The sequence below is a fragment of the Cricetulus griseus genome, chromosome 2 (assembly GCF_003668045.3).
Source record: "Cricetulus griseus strain 17A/GY chromosome 2, alternate assembly CriGri-PICRH-1.0, whole genome shotgun sequence".
Classification (NCBI taxonomy): domain Eukaryota; kingdom Metazoa; phylum Chordata; class Mammalia; order Rodentia; family Cricetidae; genus Cricetulus; species Cricetulus griseus.
In genome coordinates, this window is record NC_048595.1 from 427,571,878 (window position 1) to 427,597,369 (window position 25,492).

Genomic DNA, 25,492 nt, shown 5'->3' on the forward strand with positions numbered 1-25,492 from the left:
AATTTGCTTATTGGTCTTCATCTCACCACAGCCCTTGGCAGCTTCAGCACTTCCTGTGCAATAGAACTGCAGTTAAGAGACAGGGAGTGTATGTCTACAGGCTACAGGTTGTGTCTCTCAAGATGGTCCAACAGAAAAGAAACTCCGAATTCCTGGGGCTTCCAGAGTAAAGCAAGGATTGGGTGAATTACAATGCAGTTTGGAAATGATTTAACCCACCCATCGGCTTTTTGGTGGGCAGTGGGTGAAGGGGATTGAAGTACAAACTTGTACGTAGGAACCTACAGTTGTACAGTGGGTACTGTGACTGACTCCCAGACCACAGAGGGTGATGGAAAATGTGATGTGGGGTCTTGTTATCTAGAGCTCTCAGGCTGAGCTCAGGAAGCAGGGAGGAAAACAAGAGTATTGCCTCACCTGCTTCCCTCCGCCTCTCCCAGTGGGAGTGATGTGAGCTTGAATTTGCAGCATTTCCTTCCCTTCCTGCAGAGGGCTGGGCAAGACCAAATCCAGCCAGCCCGGCCCTGGCTCCTGTGTGTCTCAATCTAAATGGCACCACAGTTGCTCTCACACCCACCTCCACCCCATTGACCAGAACAGCATCTAGAACTCTTTAGGAAGGCAGCAGCAATGGGGTGAGGAGACATCAATGTGGAAACCAGACCAGGCAAGGAAATGAGGGTGTCTAGCTGCTAGACCCGGCTCTGCCACCCTTGGCTGCATAACCTTGATGAAGTCGCCGTGGACTGCGGCCTCTTTTCATCTTTGAGACATGGGTGAAATGTCACATGCCCTCCCCATCTAAGATGGTCCTCAATGTCCCATATCATTGGTTCCCCCTTTTGCTTCCTTGTAGGCACCACAGTTTCTCGTCACATCTATCTGTAAGTTTGTGAGCACATAGGCACACACTTATGCATGCAATTATATTTGTTCACCGACTTAGTCTCATCACTGTATTCCATAGTGTAGGCTCCAGGAATGTTCCCATCCTCCCTGTTGGGGAGTAACTAAACCCAGGGTCTGACACATGCTGTGCCACCAAACCACTGCCCCACCCTGGATACTGTGAAGTTGTGTGAGCTCAAACGCCATGGCACTCCTGGGAAGGTTATCAGAAAACTGGTAGGAGTGCTTCTCTCCTCCCAAACCAAGTGGGTCCAAAGGTTCAAACTCAGGTCGTCAGATTTGGCACCAAGTGTCTTTATCCACTGAGCCATCTGTGGCTTCTGTGTGTCTTTTGACTACCTCAAAACCTGGCACAACGCCTTTAATTTAGTGAATGAATAAATGAACGGCAGAAGATGCAATGAACTCCCGGGTTCCTTCCAGTTGATAAAATTTAGGAGTCTAAAGCTTCTCACCAGGGGGACCACACCAAGGCTTCTCCCAGAGTCTCCCCCCCCCCCCCGCAAGGTAAGAGGGTGGGCGTGGCTTCTGTACTCCGGCGGGACTCTTGGTCTATGTGGCCCCTGATTAGCACACTGTTAAGCCGGCTCCAGCTCTGCCCCGGGACTCGCCAGTAAGGGGAGGAGCCAGTCTGTCTTAATCTAGGGATTCGCAGCGCGTGCCAGGCCACAGCTGGCAAGGGGACGAGTCAGAATGTAAAGTAATGGGAGGGGCTATGTGTCCCGCTCCCCACAGCGCGCAGGTGCCGGGAGCCCCGCCTCTTTGTGCGTGGGGCGGGGCGGGACCGTCGCCTAGCAACGCTCAGCCCCGCCCCCGGTTCCGGCCCCCAGCATGGCTTGGCAGAGCTGGCCGGCGCCCTGGCTGTGGGTCTCCGGTTGCGGGCTGCTGTTCTTCGCCTTCGTGCTGCTCCTGAGTCCCCGCGGCTGCCAAGCGCGGCGGGGCTTCCGCGGCCTGCTCATGACGCGCAGCCAGCGGCTGCTCTTCCGAATCGGGTTAGTGTCCCGGCTCCGATCCGTGCAGCCTCGGGAAGGCGGGCACGCTGGGAGAGGGGAAGGGACACCGGGGGGTTCTAGAATGGCTTGAACTGGGACGGAGGGAGCGGGGTCCTAAACCGGAACAGAAGGACAGAGAAACGGACTGGAGTTCATGCTGGGTGAGGAAAGGAAAGAGTTAGAGGACTGAAGAATTGAGATGGGCCGGGTGGAAAAAGAGGATTATATTCGCAGATAAGAATAGGCAGGTCAGGAGAGCCAGAGATTGTCTCAGGAGAGACAATCGCCAAGTAAGACGCTGACGCCCAAGGAGCTGGGAAAGCGGGAAAGTGCGGGAACTGGTGCATGAAGAGCGCGCACCTCGCTGCAGGGCAGAGGTCAGCAGATCGGGCTCCCTTGCAGGTTCAAGGGTAAAGGCATGTCCTGGTCATCAAACTTCCCTCAGTGTGCCCCGGCCCTTCTGCCTGTCATCCAGCTCTCCACAACTCTAGGTAGACTGTTCTGTCCCTGGCAGAGTTCAACTCTGTAGATCAATCTGGCCCTTTCCCTCTACCTCTATCACTGGCCCTAGGCTGTGAAATTTGACCCAACAGCCAGCCACCGACCTCCAGCGACTTTCCCCAGCCAACTCTCCTTCTCTTTGCCCCTTTCTTTAAGGGCAGCAGGGCAGAAACCCGAAGACAAGCTTCCGAGGGTCTGTCGGGCAGGACCTCAAACTACAGTTTGGGGACAATAATGTCAGGATGGGAATCGAGTCCTGTGGCCAGATTGCTGGGAGGCCCTAAGCCTGGAAATTTCTGAGTTCCAGAGAAGACATTGTGCAATGCATCCTTCATCCCTCCTCAGAGCACCTCTGCTATTCCCCAAACCTTCAGGCCTAGGACTCCATTCACAGTCTCTAAAATAGAGATATAAAAACCCCGTGGGCTGAAGAACAGATTCTAGATAGTACTCTGACGGGTTTGCCATGAGTTTGTAAAAAAGCATTAAAGTAATGAGGTGGCAGAGTTTTTGTTTAACTGGTTGGCTTGGTAGGACATCCTCCCTGTGTGTCCCAGATTGGTCTTGAACTTGTGATCTTCTAGTCACATTACAGGTGTGTACAGGCCAAGGTTTGTGACTGTCTATCACTGTATTTTGTATCTGGATTCTGGGAGTGGGTATGAGGTTTTATTTTGTTTGGTCTCTTTGTTATTTGGTTGGTGCTGGGGATTGAGCCTCAGGAATGAATGCTAAATGTGCTCTAGCACTGATATGTACACCCCTCATCACTAGATTTGGGAACTGTGTGCACACTTGTGTGCGTGCATGCATTTGCTTTGGTTTTTTAGTTTTCCTTACACCATTCCTGGGGATTATATAGCTCTATTTAGAGAAAGGATTTTAAATCTATTTTTAGCATCCAAAATTGGTAAGCCCGAAGTCATACAAATGGCCAGAAGAAGTGGGAAAATGAGAATTTCCATGAGGAACTAGAATCAGAATTCCTAAGATCAAAATGCCAATAATCACAGTATCATAGCTGTGAGATTTTAAGTATTTCTAAACTTGGGATTTGGGAGTTTTTCAAATCCCTTAATTTTTATTTCTTTGGGGAGCTTCTTCATACTTCTTTTGGGGGGGAGGGGGAGTATTAAGGGTTAAGATAGAATCTTGCTATGTCCCAGGCTTGCGTCAAACTTTACAGCCATCCCACCTTAACCCCATGCTCAACTGTAGATACGTACTACTATACCATGCTTAGAATGAAGTGGTTCTGGGCTGTAGAGATGGCTCAGCTGTTTAAAGCGCTGACTGCTCTGCAGAGAACCCAGGCTCTGTTCCCAGAACCCACATGGTAGCTCACAACTGCCCTTAACTACAGTTCCAGAGGCTGTAACACCCACTTCTGACCTCTTCTGAGGGCACCAGACACAAACACAGTGCACAGATAGACATGAAGGCAAAACACCCCCCCCCCACACACACACACACAACTTTAAAATTTTTTAAAAATTTATTTATTAGTTCTAGTTAGGGAACAAGCTTGTTTCACATGTAAGTCCCTTCTCCCTCTCCCTCCCCTCACCCCCATCCCTCCTCCCCCACCCCCAGCCTACCCCCACCCACCACTCCCCAGGCAGGGTAGGGCCCTCAACGGGGGCTCTGCAAAGTCCACCAAATCTTCCTGTGCTGGTCCTGGGCCCTTCCCCATGTGTCCAGGGCCAGAGTGTATCCCTTCACGTGGGATGGGCTCTCAAAGTCCCTTCTTGCACCAGGGAAAAATACTAATCCACCACCAGAGGCTCCCTGGAGTGCAGAGGCCTCCTTATTGACATCCATGTTCAGGGGTCTGATCAGTCTTGTACTGACCTCCCAGACAGCATCTGGGGTCGATGTGCTCTCCCTTGTTCAGGCCAACTGTTCCTGTGGGTTTCTCCAACCTGGTACAGACCCCTTCGTTCTTCATTTCTCCCTGTCTTCAACTAAATTCCCGATTTCAGCTCAGTGTATATCTGTGGATGTCTGTCTCTGCTTCCATCAGCCACTGGGTGAGGGCTCTAGGATGGCATAAAGAGAAGTCATCAATCTCATTTTAGGGGAAGGGCTTTTAGGTTATCCTCTCCAACTTAAAAAATTTTTAAAGAATTTAGTGGTTCTATGGGGGCTTTCCTTTGTCTGGATTTCCAGACTGCATTAGAATCAACTTTCCAATTTTGCAGAGCAGAAGGGTGTGCCTGGAATAGGATTTCCAGACCCTGCTGCTCTGTGGTCTGGGAAACAATCAGTCCAGTCCCTTGAGGGGAGCCACTGCTAACCCTCTGACTGGGACAGGGATAGGAGCAGGAAACACGTGGCAAATGTGTAGGTGTTGTTTCGAGGTGCCTCCAAGCCTGCAGGAAGGATGGACACGGAGGAGGAGTCTGTACCCACGCCATAAGCTAAAGGTGTGGTAAGGACCACCACGGATAGAGCATTTTGTTAGGGCTGGAGAGCACATAATGGAAAGCCCAAGCAATGGCTGAGAGAGGAACTGTCCATGTTATCATTAGTCATGATAACTTTAGAAAAGGCCTTCCACCATTGTCTGGGGATGAGAAGAACTAGGTTCAGCTGAGTGTAGATCCACCAGATATGGGCTGACATTAAGCACATGCACTGGGGGCTCCAGGAAACAGGGTACAGAGTAACCAAGCATATAGTTTGGTAGGTGGAATGACTGGACAAGTCAGCGTTTGTATCCTGGCTCTGCTGCATATTGAACATGTGACACTGGACAGACAACCTTTCTGAGCCTGGCTTGTTTGCACCTGGGAATGGTGTGTGTGTGTGTGTGTGTGTGTGTGTGCCTTCTGGGGTTCATGTGATGACTGAATAGACCCACATGTAAATGATCAGGAAATGATAGCAATTGCTTGTGTGTTACCCTGTGATGGGCAGGAGAGAGGATGTCCTCCTTAAGTTCTCTCACAACTGTCTTCTGAGTTTATCCAGCCACCAACCACCAGGAAATGCTATATCCCTCTCTCATCCCATAACACCTAGCTGCTCTGGGTCGGGACTGGGTGGTCACAGCGGGGGAAACAGCTTGTGGCCAGTGTTTTCCACTGCTAACCTTCAGAGTGAGGCATTAACTGTGTAATTCCCGGCAGCAGGGAATATAACACTTTCTTCTGGCCTCCTTGATTAACTATGTGTGCGCACGCGCGCGCGCACAAACACACACACACACATAAATTTGAAGTTTTTCAAAAGTACCTTTAAAAAAGAGAGAAAGATGGAAGGCCTGGAGAGATGGCTCAGCAGTTAAGAACACTGGCTGAGCCCAGTGGTGGTGGCACACGCCTTTAGTTACAGCACTCAGGAGGCAGAGGCAGGAAGATCTCTGTGAGTTTGAGACCAGCCTGGTCTACAAGAGCTAGTTCCAGGACAGCCTCAAAAGCCACAGAGAAACCCTATCTCGAAAAACAAAACAAAACAAAACAAAAAAACAAAAAACAAACAAACAAAAAAAGAACAAAACAAAACAAAACACTGTTCTTCCAAAGGATCTGGGTTCAAGTTCCAGCACCCACATAGCAGCTGACAGCAGTCTCTAACTCCAGTTCCAGGGTACCCGACACCTCCAGGCAGGTAAAACACCAATGCACATAAATAAAATTTTAAAATTTACATTCGAAGGAGAGAGAGAAAGATCTCCTAGGTTAAAGCTGTAGCTTAGCAGTAGAGTGCTTGTATAGTATATGCAAAACTTGGCACCCCACCACCCAAAAGGTTAGGTAGGAGAAGGACCATATGAACAGATGTGTACTGGGACTCAGACTGTGGCAGGAGTAGGGTACAGCAAGCTCCCAGGGGTGGCAGGGTGCAACTAAGGAGCCTGTGATTGGAAGAATAAGACTCCCTCTTGCGGGGCCCCTTGCATCAGCCTCGGTTTCTGTTTGCCCTTTGCCTCCTGGTGTTAGTGGAGAGAGTTTGGCAGAGCTCTGTAGAGAGCAGGCCTGTTGCAGGTAGGCGAGTGGAACCTGAGGCTGGGTGTTTGCTGCGCTGAGGGTGCCCTGCATAGCTGTGGTGGACAGCAGCTGGCCTTCGCTGATGTCCAATCTTAGCTGACCACGCCCCTGTTCGTTCTTATACACAAGAGACTTTCTTTCATTTTAAGTGTTTGATCATTGTGAGACACCTGATAAGGGCGCTGGGAACTGAATTACAGTCTTCTGGACAAGCAGCAAGCACTCTTAACCACTGAACCATCTTTCCAGCCCCCCCCCCCGGAGATCTTTCTTGACCTTCACCCCAGCCATGTGATAAAACCAACTGTCCCCTGGTGAACTTGACTTTTACCATTTCTGAAAGAGGAAACCTCTTGTGTGGGCCATTAGGGTCCACTGACCCAATGTCAAGGGCAACAAAAGCCCCCAGACATGAGGATCCTTGAGTAAAGAACCCTTTGTTTGTGGCCTAGATGAAGATCAAGCACAGTGAGCCGGGCTAAGGGAGACATAGCAGCAGTATCCCTAAGTATTGGCAATTGAAACTGCTGAGTTAACATGGCCACTGAGATGACCCAGTGAGTAAGATTTCAAGCCTCATAATGAGTTTGTGACTCCTACAAGTTGTCCTCTGAGCTCCACACGGGAGCAGGCCCACACACAATAAATGTAATAAGCCAGAATTACATATGAAAAAATCAGAAACATGTCACGTCTCTGCTCAGACCCCCTCTCGTGGTATCAACTCTCCCTCTCCTTCTCCCTCTCCCTCTCCCTTCCTTCTGCCTCTCCCTCCTTCTGCCTCTCCCTCCCCCTCTCGCTGTTCCTCTGTCACACACAAAGGCAGAGCTGGCTCTCTGTGCCCTGCTCTGCCCTGCCCACCCCTCAGCCACAGGAACTACTTTACTGTTTGTCAAACACTCCCAGACAAGTCCTTCCTCCCAGCTGTTCTATCTCTGCCTGCCCCGTGGTGTGACTGCCTCACCTGCACACACACAGCACTGGCCCCCTCCCTGCCCTCCATCCCCCTCGCCCAGCTTAATTCTCAGTAGGATGTGACAGCATGGGTGCTATGTGTACTGACTTGTACGTTTGTTTACTGTGTTTTCTCCTCTCACCTGAATATGGCCGCACAAGGAGTAAAACTTTGTTCCTACTGTACTTAAGCCTTCAGAGCAATGCCTGGGGAATAGTCAACTCTCATTAAATGTTTTTGGATGGAAGGATAGCATTGGCCCAGATGCCATATCTGCCATGAAGCTGGCTTAACCTCCTGAATTCAAATTCACCTTTACCTCCGCTGTGCCTGGCCTCCGTTACCCTTCTTAGAGCTTTCAGTGTTTTCCTCTTCTGGACTCAGGCTGCCACAGGTCTGGCTTCCCAGCTGGACTTCCACAGGCCTGTCCAGGGAGCAAGTTTCCTTCAAAAGGGCCTATGCTGAAAATGAGTGAGAGAGGAGAAAACCAAAGTAAAATGAGTCCCAGTGCTTTGGCAAGACCAGCAACCTAGGGCATAGACCTTCTGGCTAAGCCCTCCCTGGAGGGCTTGCCAATTCTAATGTGTTTCTTGTCCTGCCTGAGGGCTCCTAGCAGTCATACATCCTCCTACAATAGTTGGCTGCTGTCTGGAGAGGGCTGCAAAGACTAGGAAGGTTGGGGAAACACAGACAGGAGACTGACCTTGCATGCCCTGGCCTCTCCTGAGCACGGGAGGTGGGCTGAGGGGGTGGGGGTGGGGGTGGGAGGTAGTGATTTCCAGGCATGCTGGAGACTGCAGGAAACCCTCACTCACCCAAGGCCCTGTTTAGCTGCCTCAATAGCTTGTTGCTTCCCAAGAAAGCACAAATAGGGAGTGACTCTCTGTTCCTTAGGGCCTTGAGCCAGGCTGATTCAATAGAACCCTGTGTGACCTGTGGTCCTTCAGCCCTCAGACAGCCGTTCCAAGTTTGTTATTAGGTGTGTCCCATCACTGGTCACATGCAAGCCTGGACAAGCCAAGTCTAGGCCAAAAACACCCATGACCACCAGCCTCACCATCCTGTGCCCATCTCATTACTCTGAGTGAGCCTACTGTTGGGCTACAGTTATATCTTAGGTCTCACTGTGCTTAGGGGACCCACACATACGGAGTACCTAAGCTGGGACTGCCATGTGTTCTGTGGATACAGAATCCCCTTCATCGTGTTCCTTTCTGCCCCACACTGGCCTGTGATGGGACCCTGGGCCCAGCTGAGGCAGTCACTTGACAGCCCTCCAGCTTCTTTCAGGGCTGTCCGGGGGGAGGGGGGGGGAGAAGAACCAGCATTGTGTGTTTTCTACTGTGCAGCAGAAGAGAGGCTGGGGGGAGGAATGTCCGACTCACTGTCAGCTGTCCCCATGGCTTAGGCTGGGCCTCAGACACCAGATAAGCCATGTCCTAGCTCAGTGAGATGAGGAATGGTACACTGGGAGCCCAAACCAGGGGACTGGCACTCCATTTACCATCAAGCCTCAGGGAGGGATCTGATATGTCTGTAGCTGGCCTGGGCTGCTCCCACAGCAGCCTCACACTTTCTCCCACCTGGGTCCCAGGGGACCAATTAGGAAACTTTATTTTCTTTCTGATGAGGTTATGGTGGGTCGAAACACTTGTCTGGGCTGTAGAAATGCTAAGTCAGATTTCAGGGCTGGGGAAAGATTGAGCCTTAGCGGGAGAGCGCATGCCCAAGCATGTGTCAGACACTACAGACTCTAGGAGGGGGTAGAAGGGGTCACAGTCTTCCTTCCTGTTGTTGTTGTTGTTGTTGTCTGGTTTGGGGAAATTTGGTGGTGGTTGTTTTGAGACAAGGTCTCAGTCTGTATCTCTGGCCAGCCCGGAATTTGTAGCGATCCACCTGCCTCTGGCTCCCAAGTGCTCTGGCTGGCATTAAAGGCCACCACTTCTGGCCCAAGAGGCCAAAATCTTAGCCCAAGAGGCCAAAAATCTTAATGTGTACTGGACACCCAACCCTAGTAGCTTGTTCTGATATACTGCTGTGAGTGCTGTCCTAGACCCCAGCTTGCTGCCCAAGCCTGGGGACCCTACGCAAAGCCAGTGTCACCCCTAAAATCACATGAATTTTTAGAAGAGTTGAACAAAAAGGAGATCAGGCTGGGAAATAAGTCCCTGCTCCATGCACCAAGCAATAGGAGAACAGGGGCCGTTTATCTGGTGATGACTGAGGAAGTCAGGGGCCACAGGCTGGGGCATAGCTCAGTGGCAGGCTGCTTGCCTTTCACATGTCAGGCCCTGGGTTCCATCCTCAAGCCTTTGCATGAACCATGGCATCCCAGCCAGGTGGGTAAGGGTCCGCCATAGGACACAACTTCTACAGTGACTCTTCACATTTTCCCCTCCAGTGGCTACCCCTTTTCCTAAATCCTCTTCTCCCTGTGCATACAGGGAGTCCCAGGGCATACATGGGACCACTGACTTGCCAGAACTCCACTGCAGGATCAATAGAGCCTTAATTTCAAAGGGACTCTCAAAAGTCCTTGAGCCCGGTGTCCCATCCTGACACCCCTAGTGCTCCCTGCCGTCTCTGCAGTTGAGTATAAAATGCTTGTGAATATCATACCATGAGCTGCTTCAGGAACAAGAGGTAGAGCAGTTACCAGACTTCAAGGTCCCAGAGGCCAGATACTAGGCCACATGTCCAGGTCTGTGTAGCCACTCATTTTCCTCCAAAAGCCCTTCAGAGGAATTGGGGTAGCTCACTCATCTAGTCCTACTACTTACTGACTTAGAGTTTGGGAGGGATTTTAGTAGGTTCCAGGTCAGGCTTCTGTTCCCTGTCCTGTGATCTGACGGAGCAAGGTCTACCTCCACTCTTCCAGGCTCCATTTCCTGTCTGTAAGATGGGAGTATGGTACCTGCCTCAGACTTGAGATAATCCATGGGAGGTATCACTCAGTCAGAGCTTGCTCACCGGCTCAAGCAAGAAAAGCTGACATTGGAAAGATGCTAAAGATGTAGCATTGAGCTCCAGGGAGGAGCCTTGACCCTGACCTTGTAAGCTGGAGCAGAGTGGAGCCTGGGGACCTCTTGTGAATGTCTGTCCTGTGTTCCTTCCATCTCCTTTTTGTCTTCTTTCTTCCCTCTCCCTGGCTCTGAGGCCCTAGATGGCAAGCAACATTAGGATTTTATGTCCCAGTGACACAGCCCCTACCCGTGTCATTAAATCTGGGTGACCTGCTTGGCAGAATACCCTGCTTGTCCAGGTTTGTGGGGGCAGTGGGGCAAGGGGAGGGAGTTAGGGTGGAGAGGACTTCAGTTGGGCAAGTCACTGCCATTAGACTTACTGGGTCTGCCAGCCCTGGCCTTGCCCGGGATGCATTCTGGCCAGGCACTGTGCCATGCACATGCCTAGCCCCTCCCCAACCTTTCCTAATCACTAGCCAGCCTTTCTTGAATGCCACTTGCTGTCCTGTGCCAGTGTAGGAGTTCCTGGGGGTGGAGGGGAAACACAGGGAGTCACAGGAAGCCACACAAGGGGCAGGTGGGAACCTGCTAGCCTCGGGCAGGTACTGCCTAAGGAAGCCATGGGCACCAGGTCTGTTCTCGAGGGCCGGGCTGGGGAGCTGGAATTGCTGTGTGTTCCAGATGGAGCAGAGAGGAGAAGTTCTTTGATGGCATCGTCAGTGGCTACATCTCCTAATAAGAGTGAACTAAGTGTTGAACATAGTTAGGACCTCAGAAAGTAAAGAAGCTTAGGCGCAAAAAGAAAGAGGATACCAGAGCAGAGGCAGGGAGCCCAGAGCTTTTTCTTGTGTTGTTTTTCTTGTGTTGAAACAGGGTCTCAGGCAGCCTGAGCTTGCTTCAAACTTTTGATCCTCCTGACTCCGTTGGGATTGTACAATTACAATCCCATGTACAATTACACCTGGTTTATAAGCCAGAGTTTGAAGCCAAGGCATTATGCATGCTAGCCAAACACTACAAACTGGGCTACATTCACAGATCTGTTTTGGTTTTTGTTCTTTGCTGTTTGTTTGTTTGGTTTTTTTTGGGGGGTGGAGGGCTTGGCAGCAAGCACCTTAACCATGGAATTATCTCAGTGTCCCCATCCTGTGTGTGTCACACACACATAGGTCACAGTATTCAGGTGGAGGTCAGAGGGCAACTTTTGGAAGTCATTTTCACCTTCCACTTTGTCTTAATTATGGTTTTATTTTTTTTAAGATTTTATTTATTATGTATACAACATTCTGCTTCCATGTATATCTGCACACCAGAAGAGGGCACCAGATCCCATAACAGATGGTTGCGAGCCACCATGTAGTTGCTGGGAATTGAACTCAGGACCTCTGGAAGAGCAGTCAATGCTCTTAACCTCTGAGCCATCTCTCCAGCCCTTAATTAGGGTTTTAATTGCTGCAATGAATCACCATGATCAAAACAGCTTGGGGAGGAAATGTTTGTTCAGCTTACACTTCACAGCACTGTTCATCATGAAGGAAGTCAGGGCAGGAACTCAAACAGGGCAGGACCTGGAGGCAGGAGCTGATGCCGAGGCCATGGAGGGGAGTTGCTTCCTGGCTTGCTCAGCCTGCTTTCTTGTAGAACTCAGGACCACCAACCAGCCCAGGACCACCACCAGTGTGGGCTGGGCCCTCTCCCATCAATCACTAATTGCCCACAGGCTTTCCTATAGCCAGATCTCATGGAGGAATGTTCTTAATCAAGGTTCCCCCTCCTTTCGGACAACTTTAACTTGTGTCAAGTTGACATAAAACTAGCCAGCACACACTTGTTGAGGCACAGTCTTATTTCTTCAGGTGTCCTGCATGCTCTAGGCTAGTTGACCTTTGAGCTAGGGGAGATTTCTCCTGTCTCCACCTTCTGTCTTGCTGCAGGAGTGCTGGAATTACAGATGTATGCTACCACACCTTGCTTTTTGTGGAGGGTGTAGGGACTGAAATGGAGTTGTTAGGCTTATATGGTTAGTGTCTATGCTGCTGAGGCATCTCCTGCCCCCTGTTGTTTTTTCTGAGCCAAGGTTTCATGTAGCCCACAGTAGCATCAAACTTCCTATGTAACTGAAGATAGCTTTGAATTCCTGATCCTCTTGACTCCGCCATTTAATGTATTGGGTTTACAGGAATGAGCCACCATCCCCACCAAGCGGACAGTTTTGAAGTTTTCTTTTTTGTTGTTAAGACAGGATCCCTCTATGTAGCCCTGGCTCTCCTGGGTCTTGCTATGTAGACCAGGCTGGCTTCTAACTCACAAGGATCCATCTGCCCCTCTCTCCCAAGTGCTGGGATTAAAGGTATGCACAACCACACAGGCCTAAAGTTGTATTTTTGGTGTGTGTGGGCTGGGGGATATGCAGAGCGTTGTATTCAGAGCCTCAAATGTGCTAGGCAAGTGCTTGTCTACTGAGCCTAATCCAGCCCTGAAATTTGAATGACTTACTTTAGGCATCTTCAAAACCAGTAGATAACCTAGCAGCCTAAGCTCTACTCCCCAACTTAAGAAATAGACCATCACAGATAGGGCGGAAGGTTCGCAGTCCCACCCCCACCCCCTGGGGCTGAGCAGTACTGCTGGCTAAGATGGTGACCATCTTCAACAGCTCTCTCCTTTACCACATGTCTGCATCCTGAGTGGGAACTGGGATGGTTTCTGCATGCATTGGCATTTCAATAAATGTCAGGTTGTTTTCTTGGCAATGTGTCTTTTAGCTTAATGATATGTGTTTGGACTCTGTGCAATGATCATTTGTTTTGCTGGCTGTGTAGTTTCCTACAATCTGGGTATGGCCTGGTTTATTTTTATATTTTTTCTGTTGATGGATATGTAGGGGGTTTCCACCCTTTCACGCTGGGGAGCACAGGGTTTTCTCTGGACTCAATGGGAAGGGAAGAGGCAGAGACTGGTGGAGGGTCAAACAAGGGAGCAAGAGTCTCTTGTGAGCGCTGGGAGCCACAGCAGGCTTGGAGCAGAAGCAAGACTTGGTCAGAAGTGGTATATTCAGAGCCTGAGCATTTGCCTTATCTGTGGTTTGGACTAGAAGCCAACACCTAGGTGAAGGAGGCTCTTGTGAGACCTAGAGATGATCCAGGAGGTGGTGGTGCACACCTTTTAATCCCAGCATTTGGGAGGCAGAGGCAGGCAGATCTCTCTGAGTTCAAGGCCAGCCTGGTCTACAGAGTGAATGCCAGGACAGGTTCCAAAGCTACACAGAGGAACTCTGTCTCGAAAAACAAAACAAACAAACGGAAAAGACTTAGGGATGAGCCCCATGGACCTGTCCTCTGTATGAGCCATCCAGAGGGGCAGAAGATAGAACTGATAAAGAGTCTCATTTGAGAGAGAGGAGAGAGTCCATATGCCTTGTGGTTATGACATGGCCAAGGCTAACGGGACCTGTGAAGGAGCTGAGCTCAGCATCAGAGCCATGTAAAGTCACTGTGGTGGCCAGGGGTAGGGTTGGAGTCGGGGAATGCACCAGGCCTGAGGAGAGTGTCCCCACACACTCAGCACACCCCCAGTCCAGGCCCTGCTTCTCCCAACCTGATTGGCTTGACACCTTAGGCTCCCTTTTCCTTGGGCCAACCCGCAGGGCACCCTTCAGACTGTTGCTTCCTCACCATCTTTGCCACCATCTTTCCCTTCACTCTTTCCATGGTCTCTCCCTGTCCACTCACTGGTTCTGGCTCTGGCACTTTGCCCTACCAAGACCTTAGGGCCTCCTGGCAAAACTGCTAGAACATGACACATTTCCTCCTGCCCGGCCCTTGCTTCTGTACTACCCAAAACAGTTCACCACAGGCTCCATCCCTCCGTGTCTGTTGCAGTCTCCTGACTAGGAGAAGAGGCTTTGCTGCATCTGCCTTCAGTTAGGCCCCTTTCCTTGTAGTGGCTCTGAGTTAGCTTCAGTTATCTGGTGGTTAAAGATTCATCTGTTTTCCTGTGTAAAGTGTGTGAGTTTTGCTATTTTTTTGCTACAAAACAATTATCACCAAGGTAAGGAGCCCTTGGCTTTGTCCAGCAAGAACAGTGAATATTTTCCAAATAAAATGAGCCCAAGAGACTGGGCTCTGCACTCACAGACAGATTTTTGCCTCCTCTTTCTCCTCCTCTTCCCCCTCCTCCTCTCCCTCCTCTCTCTCTCTTTTCTTTTTTGAGACAGGGTTTCTCTTTGTAGCCCTGGCTGGCCTGGAACTCACAGAGATCTGCCTGCCTCTGCCTCCCACATGCTGGGATTAAAAGGCGTGCGCCACCACTGACCAGCCAGATTTTGCCTTTTGTTAGTGTCACAGAATCACAGCATACAAGTTAGCATTGGACAGGGATGGCAAGGACATTCCACAGCTACTCCCAGATGCAGGCTGCCTCGGCCTGGCGTCTGTGTCAGCATCTGGCAGAACTGGGAAAGGGAGTGGCAGTCTTGAAACCCTTCCACCATGTGGCTCTGACTGGTGTTTTCCCTGTATTCTCTTGGTGACACTTAACCTTTGTGTGGTCCTGCCAGGGCAGTGCTGTGCTAAGGATGAAGGACCTTTTCTGTGGGGCCCGGGACGAGCAGGAGGAGCCGAGCTGCAGCCGGGGTCGTAACTGCTGCCTTTTCTGAGTGACAAGGGAAGAGATGACAGAACAGGGGCTAGGGCAAGACTGTGTAGAAGACAGGGTGGTTGTATTTCATTATGTTGTATAACTTTTCAGCTTGAAATAATTTTAGATGTGTCAAAACAACACACACAAAAAATTTCCTGTACGCCTAACCCAGCTGCCCTCCCCAGAAGTTAATGTTTCATGATCACAGTAAAGCTCTCAGAACAACAAATTCGGATCAGTAAGAGACTATGAGCACTACCAGACCTTATTTATTTATTTATTTATTTATTTATTTATTTTTAGTTTTTTGAGACGGGGTTTCTCTGTGGCTTTGGAGGCTGTCCTGGAACTAGCTCTTGAAGACCAGGCTAGTCTCGAACTCACAGAGATCTGCCTGCCTCTGCCTCTTGAGTGGCTGAGCCACCAACGCCCGGCCCCAGACCTTATTTAAATAGCTGTCCCACTAAAGCCCCCTTTCTGGTCCCAACTCTGATCAAAGATCCTGCACCATTCAGCCTCCCCCAGGCCTCTCTGATGTTGAGCACCGGCCAGGTGTTTTTCTCTGATGTTGACCACTAGCTGGCCAGGTGTTTTACAGCGGGTCCCTCAATCCGGGTTTGTCTGAGGTTTTTTATCGTGAATAAATTAGGGTTGTGCATTTGGGGCATGAAGGCCACAGAAGGGAAGTTGTGCCGTTCCCCCTGGTCAGAAATATATTGTTACTGCTGAGACGAGGTCTGAGGGTGTTGGGGCTGGAGCCCAAGTGCATTTGGGTGCTAGGCAAGCGCCCACTGTCGATTGAGCCCTGGAGCCTGACCTTGTCTTCAGTTTCTCCAGTGACTAATTAGTATCGGGTAAAGCAGATAGTTGGAGATTATGCAGTGCGTTCCTGTAGGTTAGAAACTGCAAATGGTGTTTTCATGGTGAATGAAACCAAGGTGAGAGAGAGGGAGCGATGCCAGGGAATGCTTCTTGGAGGAGAACACCCCAGGTGAGGGACCTGCCCAGGAGAAGCTACGTAGATAGGCTTGCGCGCACCCAGTGCACCCCTACTATTGCTCCAGACATCCCCCACCCCCACTGCCCTCCTTTCTGTGCTGTGCACCACCTCGAACTGAGAACTACTGACTTGACACTAGGCAGCTAGCTGGCACAGGTCCATCTGAGTTCAGTCTAAGAAAGGAAAAGTGTGTGCTTAGTGACCTTGAGGACGACACACCCTCCAAAGTAACCCCTGCAGGAGAATAGATGCCTGGAGGGCCGTGTGTTTCACCACTTGCTAGCAGCCACACACTGCTAGTCACCGAGGCAAGGGGGTGAAACTAACCTTGCCCTGTGCATGGTACAGATGATGCCCGTCTGCCACCTGCCTCCGTCCAAAGAGGACTGCAGATGATCAGAGGGACACTTCTGGATTAGATCTGAAGTCTTGAAGTTTATGTGCCTATTTCATTTATGTTTCAAATTAGTTTCTTCCCCTTTTTGCATTTGCCTTTTCAGATAGTAATTGTTATGCTTGTTGATTTTTTTTAAAAAGGGGGGAAGTAAAATAAATGCATGTGTCCAACAATATGAGTTGGAGGGGGTGTCTTATTTCTGAACCACAGGCTTCTTTTAGAATCTCTGAATCTTAGTCTCTCTCTCCTTCCTTCTCCAAATTCATAACATATTTACCCACAAGCAGAGGAGCCACTGAGGAAATGGGGGTGAGTCATTCCATCCCCAGCACATGAAGAAGAAAGATACACCAATATTTTCACCACCAAGGGCCACCTCCAGTGACCCTGGTTCTTTTCCCAGGAGAAGTATCTAAATATGCAGTCCTCCTTCTCAACAAGGAAAGGTCTATGTTATCATTCAGCTATTTAGAAGTCTCTAACCCTTATTCCTGCAATCTATTCATGGATATCTAGGCTGTATTCAGTGCCCCCTCACACCCCCTAACTGGATATCTCTCTTGCACCAGCTCTTTGCTTTTACAACAGAATACACAAAGAATTAGCAATGAATTGATGGGACATCAGCTCAAGTCTGCTTCCTCTGAATTCCTACTTGGCCTACTCCTTATGAACATGTCACCCAGGAGGCCTGTTTCCCTGGTCTACTATGTCTGGGACATGTCTGTTTATTCTCTGTGTGTGTACTTGTGCTGTACTTCTAGGGTAGAGATCAGAGGACAACTGCAGAAGTCAGTTTCCTCCTTCTACTCTTGGGGTCCTGAGGTTCAAGCCCAGTAATGAGGCTTGGCTTCAAGCACCCTTCCTGGCTTAGCCATCTCATTAGCCAGGACTACTGTATCTGAAATAGCTGTCTTTCTTGCTGGGTGTTGGTGGCACACGCCTTTGATCCCAGCACTCGGGAGGCAGAGGCAGGCAGATCTCTGTGAGTTCTAGGCCAGCCTGGTCTCCAGAGTGAGTGCCAGGATAGGCTCCAAAGCTACACAGAGAAACCCTGTCTCGAAAAACCATTAAAAAAAAAAAGAACAGCTGTCTTTCTCTATAGATCCTTTCACTGCTTCCAGCTGGTCACTGTATCCCTCCTACTTGGTCAGCTTCAGGGAGTGATGACTGTCTTATGCAGTGTACACAGCACTTGGCCAGTAGCTGGAGATCAATAAATGTGCCTGAAAACATGACATCAAAGCACTGAGCCCAAGAGGCCCTTATGAACTGGGCCCTAGGTGACCTCATAGGTCTCACATTTTGTTTGGAGAACTCTGGTATCCTGGTCCAGTTTCCTGAGCCACATATAGCTAGGATGGCAGTGGGACAAGGATGGATGGTCAAGCCCTCCCAGCCTCACCCCTGCTTGTTGTTCCTCTATTAGCTAAGAAGCCATAGAACTTGGTACTTCCTTGAGCAAACCCTGCTGCCTGCCACCCTGGGCCTTAGTCTATTTCTTCCTCTACCCCAGTGGCTCTCAGAGTTGGTCTCTGGACCACCAGGAGCAGCAGCAACAGCAGCAGCATCACCTAAAGTGGTTAAAAATGTAATTTCCAGGGTTGGGGAATGTAGCCCAGTCCATAGAGTGTTTGCTTAGTGAGCATGAAGCCACGAGTTCCATCCCCAGCACCATAGGAAACAGGCATGCTGAGCCACATCTATAATCCCAGCACTTGAAGGGTAGAGGCAAAGCTAGGAGGATTCAGAGTACATGGTCACCCTTGACTACACAGTGAGTTTGAACCTGACTTACATGAGACTAAGAAAGAACAAAACAAAAAAAATGGTGATGGCAAAGTGCTTGACCGAAGGTGATGGAGGGAGTAGAGATGCCAGAGACGTGGGGCCTGCAGTCGTGGAAGAGGATTAATCTCACCCTACACCATCTGCCCTGCAGGTATAGCCTGTATACCCGAACCTGGCTTGGGTACCTCTTCTACCGACAGCAGCTTCGGAGGGCTCGGAATCGCTATCCCAAAGGCCATTCCAAAACTCAGCCCCGCCTCTTCAATGGTAAGCTCTGGCTGCCTCCAGCCTGCTCCTGACCCTGCTCCCCATGCTCACCTCCTGGGCTACTGCCCTTCTCCTCCTCCTCTCCCCCTCCGTGGGCTTCCCAGCCTGCTGCAGCTTCTCCGTCTGCCTTTTCCAGGAGTGAAGGTGCTTCCCATCCCTGTCCTCTCAGACAACTACAGCTACCTCATCATTGACACCCAGGCCGGGCTGGCTGTGGCTGTGGACCCCTCAGACCCAAGGGCTGTGCAGGTGAGGGGAGAGGGAGCAGGGGTGCTGGGAGTCCCTGGGGGAATGCCAGCTTCTCTTGCTAGACAGGGGCTGGCCTTGGTTCGCCTGACTATGGAATATGCTCCTGTGTGTGTGTGGGGGGGGGGCATCGTCACATGAGAACCGCCTTAGGTAGAGCCAGAGGTGGGTGTTCTGGCCTAGGACCATGAATCCTGGCAGTTTCCAGTCTGTCCCTTACCCTCTTTGTTCCCCTAGTGGATATTCTTTTTTTTTTTCATTTTTATTCATGTAATTATTTGTTTGGGTGTTGTCTTCTTTTGGGGGGGGTTGTCTTCTTTTTTGTTTGTTTTGTTTTGTTTTCCTTTCTTCTCTTCATCCCCCCTCCCCAAGACAGGGTCTCACTAAGTAGCTTTACCTGGTCTGGAATTTGACATCATATTGACCAGGCTGGCCTTGAACTCACAGAGATCTGTCCCGTTCATCCTCCCCAGTGCTGGTATTAAATGCATGTACTGCCGTGCCTGGTATATTATTGTTTTTCCAATTATATGTGCTGTGTGAGTGTATGTGTGTGATGTGGGTGCCATGGCATGCAGGTGGAGGTCAGAGGACACCTTATGGTTATCTCTTTCCACCTTTATTGAAGGTTCTGGTGATGGAATTTGCCTGCTGAGCCATCTCACCAGCCCCAGACCCTCTTACTCCTTTGACCTCTGTCAGTGCCTGGCCCTTTCTGCCTTTCCCTTCATCTTCATTTTTTCTCTATCTCCTTCCTTCCCTGTGTGTGTGTGTGTTGTGTGGTACTTAGAATCCAGGGCCTAGAGTTATTTCTCGACGTGAGTGTATCAGCGTCAATGCCTGATGCTCCCTCTCTCTTCCCTGCCCCACTCCACGCTGGGTCTTTTCTATTCCTCCAAGTCCCCTTTGGCAGCTTCTCATTCCCTAGCCCATTGTCTGCCATTCCTTTATCTCTCCAGCTGTCTTTTCCACCCGGCCCCAACTAGACTTTCAGTGTATCTCCCCCTGTATCCTCCCCCACCCTCAGTACCTCTTCTCTCCCCCAGGCTACCATTGAAAAGGAAAGAGTTAACTTGGTTGCCATTCTCTGCACCCACAAGCACTGGTAAGGACCTGGGAATGGTGGGGCTATGGCTGCAGGCACTTTTACCTTCATAGTCTGGGCTTGCAGGCCTGGACTCAGACCTTGGGGGATATGGGGATAGGCAGGACCATCTCCTCATGAAGTCACTTGGGCACCAGCAGAGGTAGAGAGAAAGGGGCTGGGTCATTTATCATGGCACCCAGCAGCTTAGCGCCTCAGAGGAAGGCAGGAATTGCTGTGTTCCATCCATGGGCATGTAGTAGGTACCCACAGAATGAGCATCTAGTTAGTTGGCAGGTGGCACAAGATACAGAGGATGGAATGCTAGGTGGGTGTGGTCAGATCCACTCAGGGGAATTTGAGGATGACAACTGGTGTTGAGAGAGAATCCAGAATGATCAGTTGGAATTGGTCAGGAAAACATAGCAAGTTGAGAAGTGACTTAAGCAGGGAAATGGCTTGAACAAGAGCCAGGGCGTACTTTAGGGAAGGGAGAAGTCCAAGTACAGTTACCCTTTGGAGTCCCTTGTGCTCATCTCTGCCATCCTGCAGGGACCACAGTGGAGGAAACCGTGATCTCAGCCGGCGGCACAGGGACTGTCGAGTGTATGGGAGCCCTCAGGATGGTATCCCCTACCTCACCCAGTAAGTCCCTGACCCAAACATGGGTGGGCATCTCCTACCTCCTGCCTGCAATCTTCCAGGGTGTCAGCAGCTGGATCTTTGGTGACACCCTGCCTAGCTCTTAGACAGCTAAATGGAATCCATGTGAGAACACTGGCCCTTGTTTGCCCCAAGATAACCCAGCCATGGTCAGAAGATGAAGGCTATGATCTGAGACCCTGGGCACCTGTGCCTTCACCCTACTGTAGAAGCCACCCTCCTATAAGTCACCCAGCCCTCAAGTCTGGGGTGATAGCTGTGATCAGCATGACACAGCTTGAATTCCCTCTTTTCCCTATTGTTTTGTGCTCCAGCCCTCTGTGTCATCAGGATGTGGTCAGTGTAGGACGGCTTCAGATCCGGGCCCTGGCCACCCCTGGCCATACTCAAGGCCATCTGGTCTACCTGCTGGATGGGGAGCCCTACAAAGGTCCTTCCTGCCTCTTCTCAGGGGACCTGCTCTTCCTCTCTGGCTGTGGTGAGTTTTTGCGAAAGGGAGGGGAGGAGGGTGAGGAGAGAGTGACAAAGGCCAGAGCAGCAACTATTCCGTGTCACATTTGGAATGTTGTTTTCCAACATCCCAATGGCTATGTAGCAGTCACCTCCACTTGTGTTGCCTGACTGTTCATGTTCTCAAGATTCTCACAGGGCGTGGACCTAAGGATAGGACCCTGTAAGCAAAGACTATAGAGCACTGATTTCCACCGGGTGGGAACCTGTTTCCCCAAAATAGTAACCGGGAAGAAGAAGCCATGGAAAGTTGAGGACATTTACATGAGAAGAAAGCACTATGGGTGGGTAAGGACCATAAGTCCTAGACTGCACAGTCCCAGAGGATAGCCACGTCTAAGACTTTCTTGGCGGGAGGATCATCTCTACCCACCAAGCCTGAACCATAGGAAACCAGCCTGAAGACCCAGCCGTCTTGCCCTCTACATGCCACTATGTGTGTGGGGCCTCACAACACCTCTCCCATAAGGAGGGAATAGATGCCTGGGGATGGCCAGGCAGGGCTCAGTTGAAGGACTGGTGGCTGACCAAATCTGCCTAATCTGGGTCCAACCCCATCTCTTTTGTGTACCTTATACCATATTGTGTCATCCTTGAATACCTGATCCCATGCAGGAAGGACCTTCGAAGGCACAGCAGAGACCATGCTGAGCTCACTGGACACCGTATTAGACCTGGGGGATGACACCCTGCTGTGGCCTGGTGAGGTGCCCCTCTCCTTCCTCCCAGTCCCATGCTTTGCCTGGTAACCAGGGCCCTCCCAGCCCCTCACTTTCCTAGAGACTGGCAAGCTCAGTTCATGGCCCAGAGGTAACACAGTCAATCCTCCAAGGGTGGGAACAGACACTGACCTCCTTCCTGGAGTGTAGTACTGGCTAAAATAATAGCCATGCCTTTCATGCCACTGTCCCCTTCCCCGGTCAGCTCTTGGCCTTGGGAGTCCTGGAGAGATTCAGATAAATATGGTCAAAGCCCAAACAGAAAGTAGCTTTTGCTTATCTAAGAAAACAGTAAATCTGGTCCATGTGTACCCATTGGCCTGTATTTGACTACAAGTAGTCACAGATACCTTATTTATTTATTTATTTATTTATGTTGTTGTTGTTGTTTTGAGACAGGGTTTCTTTATATTGCTTTAGAGGTCGTCCTGGAACTTGTTTGCTAGACCAGGTTTGCCTCGAACTCACAGAGATCCGCTAGAACGTATACTCATTTGTATAATGGATACTGTATGTAGCTGTCACTTACCAGGCTCTGTTTCATGCACTGGGAAAATCACAGTGAAACCTGGGCTTCACACATACACACACATACACACACATACACACACACACACACACACACACACACACACACACACACCAACTCTCCCCAAATCCATCCCCTCGCCCTACCCATCCTACTTTTTTTTTTCCTTTTATTTTTTGTCTGGTATGTTATTTTCTCCCCTTGCCAAATCAGAAAATTGTGGCTTAGGGAGGTGCCGGGTCATAAGTGAAGTCCTTCTAGACAGGGTAAGGGAAAACTGTGGCCTCCAAGCTCCAAAGTTAGTGATTTCCCCCATGAGCCCAAACCGCTGCCCATACTACCTCTACCTCTCCCAGATGCAGCAGCGCCCATGGTTGGAAAAGCAGCTTTGGTGTTGGGTTTTTCAAGAGCCCTGCTCTCCCCTCTGACTGCTGGGTAGCCATGGGCCTGTGCCTTGGAGTAGGAAGGACTGATGTGCTCACCACCAGTCTTTCTTTGCTGCTTCTTGGCCCCTCTGGCCGTGGCTAGGACACGAATATGCAGAAGAGAACCTGGGCTTTGCAGGCGTGGTGGAGCCCGAGAATCTGGCTCGGGAGAGGAAGATGCAGTGGGTACAGAGACAACGGATGGAGCGCAAGAGCACAGTGAGGCCTGGGGAACGGGGTGGGATGAGATGGGGAACTAGGCTACTTGTCTAGCCAGTGCCGATCGCTGCCAGCCCAGGCCTGCAGGCACTTTCCAGAGTTTTGGCCTCTCTCGCCAGGAGGGTAGGGGCTAGGACAGACATCCCTGTTTGGGTCCTTTTTCCAGATTCTATCCACCCATCCCTATGCCTCTTTCTCTGCAGTGCCCATCCACCCTGGGAGAGGAGCGCACCTACAACCCATTCCTGAGAACCCATTGCCTGGCACTACAGGAAGCTCTGGGGCCAGGGCCAGGCTCCACCAGTGACGATGGCTACTCCCGGGCCCAGCTCCTGGAGGAGCTGCGCCGGCTGAAGGACATGCACAAGAGCAAGTGATACCCCCAGCCCACCCCAGTCCAGGCTGTCCCCACAGAGGGGAAGCCACCCACCACTCACACCTCGCCATCCTCTCATCACTAGCACCACCGCCGCCATTGTTGCCCTAGGCAGCACCATTCCTCCAGATCGGTCAGGGAGGGCAGAGCCCAGACAGTGGGACTTAGAGGAGGAAGCAGTAGAAGCCTTGGAGACCCCCCACACAATGCAGCTGGGCGTTAGGTAAGAGGAAGGAGGCAGCACCTGGGACGTCTCTAGACTCTGCTGCCTTGGAGACTCTGCCTCCCACCCCGCTCGAGGTGGAGTACCCAGATGATGAAGGCTGCTCTGGGCTCCCTTCCAGAGGCCACACTCCCACTTGGAGCCCTGGAACCCCGGGAAAATAGAGCACTGACCAGGCTAGTCTGTTCTCCACCTTTCCCATCCAGGGTTGTTGGAGCAGCTCACCCTGAAGACATGATACAAGGTGTGGTGCCTGGTTAAGTGGTCGCCAATAGGGGCAGCCAGACATTGGGTGACTGATACTCTAAGCCCCACCTTACCCACCCTGCTAAGACATTGCCAGACAGAGCCATTCCTAAGAACACCCAAGGGCTGGAAGCCTGGCTCTGGCCAATCCCTGTCTCAACAAATCCTCTGATGGATAGAGGGCAAGGTCCCCGATTGCCAAGGAATCTTCTGCCTCAGGCCAAAGACACACAAGATGCTGGGATACAGAGCCACTCGCCATGCACATCTGTCCCGGGTCTGCCACTGGCCTCTGCTCCTGCCTCCAGTCACAAGGGCCTGCCTTCCCAGGGGAGAGTGAGCTGTGGTCTGCCTGAGAGATCCTGCTTTCTCCTTTGGGCCCTTGTTCTTGGGAATTCCCGCCTGCCTGCTGTCTTCCTTGTTTATCCTCAGCTCTTTTCTTCTTGAAGTCATTAAAGGCTGGTCTTTCAGTCCGGGTACTCGTCTGGCTCCTTGCACTGTGCCAAAAAACTTCTATCCCCACGTGATTTCCCACTGGCTCCCCGACCCATGCTGGCAGTGTACAGACAGCAGAGGTCTGAGGCAGGGAGCTCCAGTGGCAGCTTCCAGGACCCGAGGCCTGAGCCTACCCCAGCGCTCACCCCTCCTCCCAATCCACTTGTCCTCTGGTCTCAGGTGGAGGGCTCTCTGGGGCCACAGTGAGAACGCCTCTGGTTGTTGAGCAGGCACTCTGGGTTAGCAGGAGCCACGCTTCGTATGTCAGAGCCTTCCCTTGGGCTGTGCAGCGCCCTCTAATGATCCTCCAAGACGCCCCTGCCCTCAGTTTCTCTTCTCATCTGGCCTCGGCTGCCCTCTCCAGCCCCAGCCTTTGGAACCCACTCTAGCAATACCACCAGACTAGTTAGCCTTCCCCGCCCCCGACACACGCAGTTCCACGCTGCCGCCTTCGCCTTCGTGCCTTCGCTCATGCTGTTTCTTCAGCTGGAATGCCTTCCCGCTCCTTCTGCCTCCTTTGCCTGTCTAACGCCTATATTAGCCTCTCCCAGGCCCCTCCCCCAGGAAGTCCCCCCCTCACCCCTATCTTCCAGGCTACCTCTGCACCTCGTAAATGCTTCTCTCGTGGCACCCATCACACTGTATTTTACTTGTTTACATGTTTGCCTACCCTTCTAGACTGTGAATCCTTAAGGGCATGGACTGTATCTTATGCATCTCTGTATTTCCGCGCCTAGCACGGTGCCTGGCACACAGTAGGCGCTCAATAAATGTTGAATGAATGATTTAACTCAGTGACTTATCAGTGCTACTGCATGGGTAACAGCAGCAGAGAAACTGCTCGCTGTTGTCTGACTCCATTCCGGGCCCATAACAGGGTTCTTACATGGGAAGAGCTTGGGGAAGCCTATCATGTCCTAGGCCCTGGGTTCAATCCCCAGCAGCACCAGAACAGCCCAGAAACAATGCCCTCCACACATTCCTCCCACAGCCTGTGTGCTTTGGTTCAGAGTTTGCACCCGGTCTTTCCCCCAGCTTGAGACACACAGGACACCACTAGCCACAGTCCAGCAATGAAGAGAACTTCAGGAGCACAACCTTCACTCCACCCTGTCTTTTTTCTTCTTTTGGGTTTTCAAAACAGGATCTGTGTACCTCTGGCTGTTCTAGAACTGGCTCTGTAGACCAGGCTGGCCTCAAACACAGAGATCCACTTGCCTCTGCCTCCTAACTTGGGATTAAAGGTGTGTGCCACAGCATACCCAGCAGGCACTCATTCATTCATTCATTCATTCATTCATTCGTTTTTCTCTAGCTTGTCTTACTGCATCTGTAAAGAAGAAAAAGCT

At 50.9% G+C, this 25,492-nt stretch overlaps 1 protein-coding gene across 2 annotated transcripts; it reads left to right on the forward strand.

Moving 5' to 3' along the window:
• Window positions 1-1,723: 1,723 nt before the first annotated feature.
• On the forward strand, window positions 1,724-24,933 carry LOC100750526 (PNKD, MBL domain containing). 2 transcript variants are annotated; one of them, XM_027397202.2, is made up of 9 exons: window positions 1,726-1,901; window positions 18,293-18,408; window positions 18,545-18,657; window positions 19,701-19,759; window positions 20,291-20,383; window positions 20,716-20,879; window positions 21,527-21,613; window positions 22,688-22,803; window positions 23,007-24,933. In XM_027397202.2, the coding sequence occupies exons 1-9, from the start codon at window positions 1,741-1,743 to the stop codon at window positions 23,178-23,180; spliced, it is 1,083 nt and encodes a 360-aa protein (XP_027253003.1). In that variant the 5' UTR covers window positions 1,726-1,740; the 3' UTR covers window positions 23,181-24,933. The 2 variants fall into 2 exon arrangements, with proteins under 2 accessions (XP_035296922.1, XP_027253003.1); XM_035441031.1 differs by lacking the exon at window positions 22,688-22,803 and having other exon boundaries at window positions 1,724-1,901.
• Window positions 24,934-25,492: the final 559 nt, after the last annotated feature.